This window comes from Plodia interpunctella, chromosome 17, assembly GCF_027563975.2.
Source record: "Plodia interpunctella isolate USDA-ARS_2022_Savannah chromosome 17, ilPloInte3.2, whole genome shotgun sequence".
Lineage (NCBI taxonomy): Eukaryota > Metazoa > Arthropoda > Insecta > Lepidoptera > Pyralidae > Plodia > Plodia interpunctella.
In genome coordinates this window covers 4,441,003-4,453,401 of record NC_071310.1, presented here as the reverse complement: position 1 = coordinate 4,453,401, position 12,399 = coordinate 4,441,003, and the positions used below count along the sequence as shown (strand labels likewise).

Genomic DNA, 12,399 nt, shown 5'->3' with positions numbered 1-12,399 from the left:
ACCGCTCAGATAAATGCCTACGAATACAGGTACACTGAGTAGTTTGTATGAGAGCTTTTAATTATCCCGATGAAAAACCAGGAATGTATGCCAAACCCGCCAAAGATTGGCGAACTGTTCAGCGATAGCTGGCATTATAAGAAAAAGTAATGCATCATCATGATACGTCTTTTGACATGCTGTATTAAACAGTTGAAAAGCGTGGCGCGTATACATTACCAGCTGGGCCCCGGAGCTTCGCTCCCGTTGTAATTTTGGAATAAAAAGTACCCAATGTGTTATTGCAGGTTATATTCTACCCGTGGACCAAATTTAATAATAATCTGTCTATTAGATTTTGCCTGAAAGAGTAACAAACATACACACACATCCTCACAATCTATCGTATTTTATTAGTAGGATTCAGAGCCCAAATCTCTTGCGGTTGACTTCCCTAATATTTCTCAATTTATCAATAGAAAAAAAATAGCATCTGCTAGTTTATTATTCAGATGATAATATTTTGTTCCAACAACTTGACGATGTTTAACCACGGCTTGGCTAAAAATCCACAGCCACTTGAAGCAAGGCTTCTGTCAATATTGTAAGGCTGAGAGCAAACTTCGTGGAATAATGAGAGTTTTTCGTATAATAATTTTAAAAAAATGTTTTTGCATGAAGTGGATTTTAGTCTTATAACGTCACGCTGGCTAATGTCTTGGCGAGTTCTTCCTATGCTTAACAGTAATGGAAAAGGGCGAATGTATGATTTCAAAATCCCTATTTTCTACATATAAGGGTATGCAACAAAACAAAGGAACATATGTACAATCATTGTGGAAAAAATTAAATCTTTGGTTTTCATCGTCCTCCCGTGAAGACGATTAAAAGGAGAAAATCCTATCACAGATCGTAGACAATAAAAACATTCTTAAAGAGGGTTGACGTCAGTTGGCCGGTCGTGAAATCACGGCGGTGTCTTCAAAATTGAAAGGTTAAGGTTAGGATATGAGGATATAGGCAATATATTTCATTTTTTGCAAAAACGAAAAATCAAAATAAATTTAACACAATTTCCTATAGGTTCACAGTAATTCCGTGGCTTTATGTAACGAACAGACTGACAAGATAACTAGCTACAGTTAAACAGATAACAATCTTGTTGTTTTAACTGACATGATAAAGTTTGACGGTAAAATGCTAAATAGCTGATACGACATTCAAGAGACATTCATGAACGTCGCAAGTTATTGAAAAGAAACATAATTTTTCCCGCTTCAGTTACTCGCGTGAATCTTTGTGTTATGGTTCCATCGTTCACCAAAACGATGATTTTGACAACATCAACGTAAAAAAAATACTGTATAACAAGAAGGATAATATTTTAACATTACAATACCGTAAACGTTTAGAAAAGAAAGTTGTTGACAAGATTATTTCGTGACGCGATAGAGATAATGGGAAATTATTGGGGTCCTGTAGCATTGAAAAAAACATATCAAACTGGCCGAAATGAAAAAAAACATACCTAACCGTATAATGTACCTTAGTCAAAAGTTCCTTCAATATCCACAGGAGGATATGAAGTGGTCCTATTCTAGGGCGAAACTACACTCCATTATAACAACATGATATCTGTTAATACGTATGTAGTGATAGTCGTTACGAGATTTGGAAGGGTATCGATAGGAACTTTAGGAACAACAATATTTACAGACAATATATACCTATATGTCGAATATCGCAATTATAATAAAACGTTTATTATCAAATCAATACGAATATAATGATTGAAATACATATAGGTACCAAAAGTTAAAAGTATAGTAAAAAACGTACGAGACGCCAAAGGGATTCAGTCCCTAAACATAAACCTTTGACTTATTAATACAATCAGAAGTTACATCAATCATTTATGTTGGATCATTTTTCGTACTTCACGATGGATCTTTGTTCCGCGACAGGCTAACAGAAAATTACCGCACTTTTCCTACTCCTCTTATCGCTATTAATGTTCATTTGAATATTAATAGAATATTACTTCATTTCTTGTTTATCTCGCCATCTTTTAAATGGTATATCGGATTAAAATGAAAATAACGAGGATTTTTAGGCCACTTCACAGTCTATAAGTTTATGTATTTTTTAATTTAATTTTTAATGTCTAAGTATTATAATAGTGTGTGTTGAAAGTTTTTTGTTGTTAGTTTAGTGCTGATTACATGACATTTAAAAAAATCTAACATATCATAGTTGTGATAATACCAGAAATTTTATACCTGAAAGAAAATATTTTATACCTTATTTCCATCAGCATTTGTCACGTATTTTTAACTTGCCTGCTTTGGAAAAGTGAAGTGAAAAATTTTCCACACGTAGTCCATACGACAAATTATGGCAAAACGACTACGCTTTCCTATTGGCCAAAGAAGAGAAACAAAAAATATAAAATAATAAATACTAACCAGACATTTTGATCCTCAAAATCTTTTCAACACAACTTTGAAGACGTTTGCCTATACTTCGATGAAACTAGACATAATCCTTAACAAACTCGATACCTACCTATAACAACGTCTCGATTTCAAACATCAAACCCTTTGGGCCTTCGCTTATCATAACTAATCGTGTAACCCAAAACTGTTGTAGACCCCATGTTTTTTGCAACACAAAGCTGAAACCCTGCTCAGGGTTGTCGAAAGTTATTGTATTGTCACATAACGTTGCATTATTCAATTGGCCACAACCTACATTGTATCAGAGGACGTTTTCCTTCGGCGAGTGTAATACAAAGCATTTACAAGTGATAGGGGTCGTTTTGCCATAACCGCCCCTTGTCGCGCTAAGTGGAGGCAAGGGTAGCTTCACTATGCCACAGTGTGGTAATTAGTTGTGTAACAGTACTCCTTTTAGTTAAATAAGGTTACAAGATTTTTTAAATCCTTTAGACGAAATAATCTAAAATACAATAAATAGGAGAATAAGACTAATATAAAGTAACTAGTCTACAATTTACATACGTTAATTTCCCGCGTGCTCTCTCTTTCTCGCTTTCTCTCCCCCTCTTTTTCTGGACGAATACACGCATTTTATCACCTCCGGACCTTTTATTACATCAGCCCTATTTAATTACAGTCCTAATAATATTTCAATATATTTATTGAAACATAATCAAAGACAAACATGGACAAACATAGACATACAATACTAAAATGTTGCTATTTCCAACAATCATATTTAAAGTTAAACCACTGTTTATTTTATACTGTGTCTCATCTCGTCTGTTTATTCATAAGTAACATTCTCTTGATGCTTGCATATTTCGTAATACATTATGACAACGCGCTGTTGATTCTAGTGTGATTAATCTTTGTTTCTCAAAAACATTTGCTTTTCTTGTAAAAATCCTAAATGCGAAAGTTTGTGTGTATATGTGTGTACGTTTGTTATGAGTATGTATGTGTTTGTGAGTATTAATGTGTGTAGTCATATTATGCTTTACTAAATATATACCTATTTAGTTCTTATTTAAATCATAACGAGCTACGCCCCAGGGTTTCGCTCCCTCGGGAATATATAGGTAACCTACGTGTTATTCCAAGTCATATTCTACCCATGTGTCAAATTTTATAACAATCCATCTAGTAGAATTTACGTGAAAGAGTAACAAACATACACTCATACATGCACACAAACTTTTGCATTTACAATATTAGTAGGATAATAAAAAAACAGGTTTTTTATTATTATCGATTTTTGAAATGTAAAACCAAACATTTTCGGTTTCCGATTTCTCATCGAATAAAAAACGATACTCAGAAAACATTTTAGTTTTATTTATATACAATCTGCCCGTTGGCAGATTGGATATAAATAAAACTGTATCGTTATACAAGACTAAGCTTTCTGGAACAACTTCGTTAATTTCCAAGAAGGACTGAGCGACTTAGCGCTCACGAAAAGTCAGGCTAACATGACATAAATATTTAACACTATTTTAATATTTCCATAGTAATTATTTAAGCCATATATTTCTGAAAAGCATTTTCTTACTATATTATAATTAATTCTTCTACGGATAATTGAATAACTCGTCACAAACTAACCCTCAAAGACAAACCGATACTTTAGGTCCCTGTCCTAGAATAGGTCCACTGGAGAATATCATTATATGGGTCTCCTGCGAGGCATCTAATATTATTCTCAATGAGGATTGACGTCAGACGACCGGCAGTACAGTCAAAGTCAAATTTTAATTTACAGCTTAATTTCTTACGAGTTTTGGGTATGACAGTCTAGATGCAACCTGAGCACTCGATGATGAGAGAATTAACCAAAATTGTTAAATCACCAACTTAAGTGCAGGTTTCCTCACGATGATTTTTTCCTTTACCAGATCACCGTCAATGAAACAATCTGACTTCTGTCTAATATATGAGTCAAATTAGTATAGAAACTAAGTAGCACAAGTAAGATTGGGACCTAGGCCCGTTCAGTACACAGTTGGGCGTCTTAATCATACACCACCAACGCTTCAATATACATATATCTGTATGATAGCTATAATAAATTGTCTTTTTCCAGTGCCACCGCATCAGCTGATACTGTACGACAAGTCGGGTCGTGACGTATCGGGCATAGTCGGCCCGCTCGAGGAGGGCAACGAGCTGGTGCTAGTATGCGAAGTTAGGGGCGGTAAGTTTTTACATTATTTTAAGTTGCAATAAATGTGTGCAAGTGTGTAAAAATAAACGAAAATTGTTTATTGTGTAACTAATTATTACACGACAATTCAGTTGTTAAGACCACTTTTTAAGCTAAAGAATGCCTGTGCCAGGGGCCTTATATAGCAATTTGTTTTGTGTATCTATTAATTAAATACGAAGTTAACTATATTTGTTTAGATGAACTCTTGCAAATTCAAAATTCTTTATTCGACTTAGGATGATATACATCGCTAAATTAACGTCCGTCCAAAAGTTACTTTAAAAGTCTACCTGCCGACTTCTAAGCCGCAGTGAAGAAGAAGCGGCGCAACAAACTTCATCGCAGTTTTTCCAAAGACGTAGCGATTGAGCTGAAATTTTGTACACACGTTTAATTTGGTTGACCTGGCATTGTTATGATATGCACGGTCATCCAAAGCAAATGCGTATAACTATATGACAAGGAAATTCTTATATAGGTAATAAAATATGAAAAAATATTTTGGTGACGTATAGTGGCTGAAGTTTTCTTTTAAATATACTTTCACAACATATTGTAAGTTTAAATAACTACATTAAACATGGGAAGGTGGGAACATTTTAGATTATTATTGCAGATCATTATAATATGTATGTTTGTAATATAAAAAATCGTAAAATATAGCAACGTAAAATATTATAAAAAATAACTTTCCCTTAGACTTAACTCATCTCCGGCAAAGTAACGCAAATTGGCAAACTTAACAAATCGATACACATTATCGCGAGTGCGCCGACACAAATCTCGACAATATCAGTCAAGGAATAAGCATAAGTCCTACCCGAAGTGGGAGATGAGAAATTAAAGCGATTACTTTGATATATCGCCGTTAAAGTTACCGATAAGTCACTCGAGATCGGCTCGGAATGGCACCCGGTGTAAAGTTATCCATCGCCTGAAGGGAGGCCTTCCAACAAGAAATTAGACGCCCCACTAGGCAGGGCTTGCCGGCAGAAATTTATATCAATTTCTTTTGACCTAGTAAAGCCGGGTTTACACTATTGTTCTTTTTATTGTGTATCACATTTTTAAAGTCGCGTTTAAAGTTTTAATATCTATTATTAAGTTTTCTCTTATTTTTCCCGAAAGCCTTAATATTCCCGATGTTCGAAACCCGTGTCAAAAAAAAATTATTTGAGTTATGAAGATTTAAGCTCTGATTTTCCGACTAGCCGTTGGCCTAATTTTAAACCTCTTTGAAAATGCTATTTTCCATCAGTGTAAAGGAATCATTGTATTGTATCCTCATACATCAATAAAGTGTTTTATAACCATCGCAACATATCCGCACAAGCGTGCCGTATAAAAAATTGGGATCTAAACCCACTTAGATTAACTCCCGTATTGTGTGCGCTGGATAACTTATATCCTCCAGTGGACATTAGTCTCTTCTCTCATAGATCGAGCAATGTGTCTACCTATACTAAGAAATAGATGATTACAATTACATAACTTTTTATAAATATAACCACTGTACCAACTATCTCTATAAAATATTTTTTCCACCCGTTTACTTTAGTGGACATCGGGCCTATCCCGACAGATTTGGCCGCGATATAATGATTTAGGGCTCCAAAGTTTCGCTGATAACCTTATAACAGGGGAAGTAAGAGATAAATTGGACCCTTTAAGTTAATTATGTGTGCGAAGACCTGAGTTCTTTTGAAATGTGTAGAGGTTGTGATGTGTTAGTATTGTACATATTCTCCCGAAGACGTGGAGTGGTCCTATTTTAAGGCGGAAACCACACGCCTCAAATCACACTAATAGTAATCTATTTATAATGCGTTTAGGTAAGTTGATATGTTATACTAGATTTTTTCAAAAACCCTACAAAAATAAATGTATTTTATTGATAGATCAGCCAAAAAAATTTTTGTAAATTCGTTTTCTGCTCCCTTATATTAAAAATATACATATAAATAGGTATGCAAGATTCCACCATATACGAATATATATTTTCTCAGATAAACACAAATTTACGCGACCTTGAAGGTATTTTTACAGCAAAATGTTATATGAAATATATTTTTGCCTACATCAGCAAAGTCGAACTTAAGCGACGTAAGTATACGCAAGTCTAATCCCTAAGGCATGTATAAAAGATAAACGATAAAGCGCTTTATTTTAGGCCGTAGAGAATTATTGTATACAAGTTATATATAGTGTTGATAAAATAATGTTTTCTGAGGCAAACAAACAATTCTAAATTTGTCAGTAAATTTTGTTATATCTCAAGGGATAAAGGTATAAGCAGCTTGTTGTGTGAAAAATTCTATTTTGTAATCTAGAAAAATAAAGAAAATTGACACTCCGAAATTCCAAAGAGATTAAATAATGCAATAATTTTAAGATTCTGAAAATTATATCAATTTTAATATGCTACCGTGGATCGTAGTTTTAACCATTTAGTAATAATTAACTTTTAGGGTTAACATTCGTGGGCTGTTTATCCAACCACCACGTGTAGAAATGAAAATGCTAATTTTGGTACCTACACTGCACTAAAAAGGTTGATATAATCATTTTTTTTAAACCCCCCGATTTCCATGTCACTAAAAAAAATTTTAAAAAATCATAAATAAAATCATGAATAACAAAGCATGTGCTACTACACTACCTACTTCTTGAATTAAATTCGGCGTTAAAGATATATCTTTATATAAAATGCCTAACTAATCAAATACCTAATTTTTAGTATATACTTTGCTTCAATTAAAAAAAAAAATTATACATAACAAGATTGTAACGTCGAAATCAACGCAGTCAAAATATCTTTGCAACTTTACTTATATCTGATTATAAAATCAGAAGAGTTTTTCAATTACAAATAAACGCAAAGTTATATTTAAGTTATTAGAAACAAATAGACACATTATTGATCTATTCACTACTTATGTATAAGCTAGCATAATTATTCTAAGAAAACAAAATACAAATTGCGATATTCCCTTTACTACCTACACACGGAACACCTTCGCACGCCATATTAACTTCCACGCATAATATAATATTTTCTTAACATGATTCTAAGTTGCGAATCTTCTTGTATGAACCGTTTAATCCCCACAGCTTAATGTTTCGAGTCGGTATTATGCATAGCCTCCGGGATTAGCGAGTTGTCATCCCTCGCACCGACTTTGTAGATCGTTTTCATGGTCGATTGTAGCTCCGAATGGTTGAAATGGATATAAAGCCCGATTTACACGGGTATAATGGTTTTTGCCCAAGGCAGTCCGACTCTTTGACTCTAAATGTTACGTCTGCTTTTGGGATAGTCAGTGATGGAGGTATATATAGTAATATATACTGTTTCTTTCCTATGGAGTGTATACCAGCACTGTTGTCAAATCATAATTGTATGTTGGGCTCATTGATCGGTCTAAGTAAACTGGTAGACAACTCTACTGACCAGGAGCTGCTACCAAAAACAATTGATTATACATTGTGTCTCGAATCTTTGTAATCGAGTTGAGTTTTACGACTGCTATCTAGCGTCTGCAGTCGAACTTATACACACCAATGGACCAAATAGCCAGAGCTATGAAGGAAAATACTTATAATCTATAAAATAAAGATAACTACCGTTCATTTACCAGATACGAGTACTACAAACTTATATTGCACGAGTAAGATAGGATACCTATTATACTAAGATTGTATTGATAAAACACATTTTGGTAATGTATCAGGCTTTTTAAAACGAATTAATGTATGGGCGGATGTACGTCAAAGTTATTTAGAATTGACATTTTAATAAAAATAGATTTTTATTTCCAAAAATTTCCAATTTTTATTCTTTTTGACATCAATAAGTGATGTATATCATCCTATATTAAATAAAGAATTTTGAATTTGAATTAAAAAACTTTGCGAGGTACACAATATTACTAAATATAAACGCGTTTCTTAATCAATTTACTGTCACTCCTTACAACTTTGACGGAGAAATTAGAGAATACTGGAGTGTTTCAAGTTATATTTCCTTCTGGAAACTTATATGTTGAGAATAAAGTACCCACCTTGTTTCGCATTATGGCTCCTGACTTTGCCTAGTCATATATTTTAAAAATACAGCAGCTATACTTATTCTAGGTATTGTTGTTATATATAAAAAAGACAAAATAAAATATCTTAATATTATCTTGATATTAAAATATCTCTATTCTGTTGTTATATATAAAAGCCTGAGATACAAAATTTTCAAATAAAAAAAATGCAGCGCAATACCTAGAAAAAGTATAGCTGCTATATATATACCAGAAGATAACTCCAATCAATATAATATTAACAACTGTTACTCTCAGCTTTGTACACAAACCTTGTTCGGTATCTATTAGCGGAAAGCGCACCAAACTACGTATTGGTTAATTGATTAACAGCTACCAACTTCATGCTAAGTTGTGATAAATAGTACACATTTATAAGACCAATTATTTAGGCAGAAACTATATTGATCGATGTACTAGGTAGTCACATTAAACGCCAAACTTGGTTGATCGTCACTCCAAGACAAGTAAAGTCGTTATGAACTTATTAATTACACTCTTCGTTTTAACCCTTAGGTTCACATTGAGCGTCACTGCCTGAGTATTAATCGACAATGCTTCTAGAACTTGCTTTTTATCAAACGCCCAAAAATACTTGAATAAAATAATTACAATTTTAGATACATGCTTGCACCTATTACAGCTAAGCTGTAATATAAAATAGAAAACAAAAATAAAACAGAGTAAAAGAAGGTTTTACACAACCAAGTCTTGACTCGAGATAAAACGTAATATTTTTGGTTAGTGCGCACTATTTCGCGCGAACTCACCCATACGACTCGCCCAGTTTAAACTGTGACTAGCCGTTCATTTCAAGACCAGCTTTCATTGGTTTGGTTGAAGACAATTTGTCGATATTAATTGTTCTATTTAAAGTTCAATTATTATGTCTGCCGACGATCATTGTCTAGGCTGGAGTATCAATTAATGGTTAGTGGTTGAGTAGGACAGACAGACGGTGTTTCATTATTCATGCTTGTTATTTATTTTTTAACTTTGATGTGACTTCGAAGTCGTGGATCAAAATTTATAATCATATTGTTAAAATTTATCACTCATTAACTTACTAATTAAAATCAACAGTATTAATTAAAATAGATTTAATACGAATACATTCACCTAACCTATTATTTATCTAGGTAATACCCACAGAGATTATATTCTGATATCTATCTATCCTTAATATGTCACTCTATATTTTGAGTAAAATTTAATGTGAGACAAACTTATACATTCAATATCAGTGAAATTGCAATTGTATTTTAGAAATGAAGATTTGGAGAAACCTTTATTTCTATTCTGACTTAACTGACAACACTGAAGTGACTAACTGAAGTATATCAACTATTTTGTTTACTCAGAAAATGTACGGGCGTCGGGTCGACCAACAGTTTTTTATCTGTTTGATATGAAGTCTGTAAAGAGGCATGTGGTCCCGCCCTATAATATAGGACCACTCCAAATGATCTCGTGGTTGTCGTACGAGGCGACTAAGAGACACATAGACTCGGCAGCTAAGAGGCATAGCATTCCCATGGAGGGTCCACATTAGGCGGCGGCTGGTTGTATAATCACAGTCAAACCTTCAAGATTTTGAAGTTTATTTTGCACGCTGACTTGTCTTCGTGGCGTTACAGCCCCTAATACTACAGGGAATACTGAAAGATGTGAAAGAGAGAGATAAAGCTGCAGTTAGTGATAAAGACATTTTCTCTCCAGTCGATCTTTTGAAATCTAACCGCGTTATTAATAAAAATTTAATTCTCTGATTAGGCTTGGAGTTCGTTCGTAGAGAGAATAGCAATATGTTTGACACCCTTAATCAAACTAAAAACGTTATCCTCTGAAATAGCCTCGAAATAGTTATTGTTTGTCTCGTTATTTCATATCAAATACTGAAAAGTGAGAGATGACAACACAAAGAAAAACTATCATAATTGTATAATATTTGTTCTCAGGAAGGCCAGCGCCTACGGTGATGTGGCTGATCGACGGCACGCCCGCCCCGCAGTACATCGGTGAGAAGACTGACACGCACGTGGTGGTGAATCGGTTAGAACTGCCTCACGTCAGGAGGAACCACCTGAACACCACCTTCAAGTGCAGAGCTTCCAATACTAACCTCGTCAGCCCACAAGAGAAGACCGTCCGCTTGGAGATGAATCGTGAGTGGTTTTCACGGGTTTTTTTCTTAATAGCTCAAAAATCTTATCGATTTTAATGAATAAATCAATAGATGATACATTCATTTTTAATAAAATGTACTATTGGAACTGAATCTATGTAAAAATATCTATGTAACTATTTTTTTTTTATTACAGTAAAGCCTACAATGGTTGAGATCCTGAACAAGCCGACATCATTATCGTCGGAACGGTACACGACCCTCACCTGCGTGTCAGAGGGCAGTAGACCACCAGCTCGCCTTACATGGTTCAAGGACAATAGGAAATTCAAAAGAGGAAAGGTAATACCTTGTAGAGATAATTACAATATTATTTTCTATCAATTAGTGTAATCTAATTTTAAGAAAATTATAGTATTCATAAATTACATTTTTATGAAACAGATTCATAGTAACTCGCTTATTTAATTTGAGGATAATGTTTTTTTCAAGACCGATTTTATATATACAACAAATATTTAAATACAACAAAAAAAATGCTTAATTTAATACATTTTTCCACCATTTTTACCTCTTATTATATATATTCAGAAACAAAATTGAATGCACTCCAAGTTCAATAAAGGCTATAATAGCACTGGACCGTCCGTCAATATAGAATAAGAAAGTAGACTTTGGCAAATTACATAGGGATAAATATTTGATTGAAGGGGTAAATGCAAGACTTGATTCGGTCCAGGATGTTATGCGTACGACCGGCTAAGGATGCCAATGGTGACAAAAAAGCAGGGAATCCGACCCCGAGCTTCGACGCTCAACGGCTGAGGAAGGAACCGGGAAAACGCTAATATGAGAGAGAGAAAGAGAGAGAGAGAAGACTTTGAGTACTAGGACATAAATGGCTATTACATAATAATATGAAATGATATATTTCCTTCTCTAGATAGCAGAAAGTCAAAACGAGACATGGGTGAGCAGCAGTTTGTCCTTCATGCCGTTACCAGAAGATGACGGTGTCCAGCTCAAGTGCCAAGCAGACAACAATGCGCTCCCAGACCAGAGCATTGAAGACTCCTTCAAGTTGGACGTCGTTTGTAAGTCATTTTATTAAATCTTTTCCAATAAAAAAAATCAAAATGATTGTGGAAAAAAAAGCAATTGAATTTTTCTGAATATAGATCACTGAGTGGTCTGTGTTATTTATAAATAGGTCCGTTATTAATGGATAGAATACATTAGTCAGAACCATGAATATAACATGCCAGTTTCATTTGAATACGTTTCAAAATAAAATTCGGATATAAATGCAACCGTTCCGCAAATAAAACCAAAAATACAGTTTAGATTTAACGCAACCGTACGTTTATTAAAATAAGAGGAAATTCTCTTTGCTATTCCGAAAGATATCTGTTGGAAACAATGTAGAGAGATTGGAACATTTAGCTAACTCAGGATTCGCTGAATTTCAGCTTTTGTTCTCTGTTAGCGTACAGCCGACAA

General features: G+C 34.0%; 1 protein-coding gene across 6 annotated transcripts in view; it reads left to right on the top strand.

The window, feature by feature from the left end:
- Positions 1-12,399, top strand: part of LOC128677215 (nephrin-like) — an 87,057-nt gene that overhangs the window by 51,363 nt on the left and 23,295 nt on the right. For all 6 annotated transcript variants that reach the window (XM_053757900.1, XM_053757899.1, XM_053757902.1 and 3 more), the window contains exons 5-8: positions 4,564-4,674; positions 10,733-10,939; positions 11,096-11,241; positions 11,843-11,993. In XM_053757900.1, the coding sequence (XP_053613875.1) occupies positions 4,564-4,674; positions 10,733-10,939; positions 11,096-11,241; positions 11,843-11,993 (615 nt within the window). The remainder of the gene's footprint in view (positions 1-4,563; positions 4,675-10,732; positions 10,940-11,095; positions 11,242-11,842; positions 11,994-12,399) is intronic.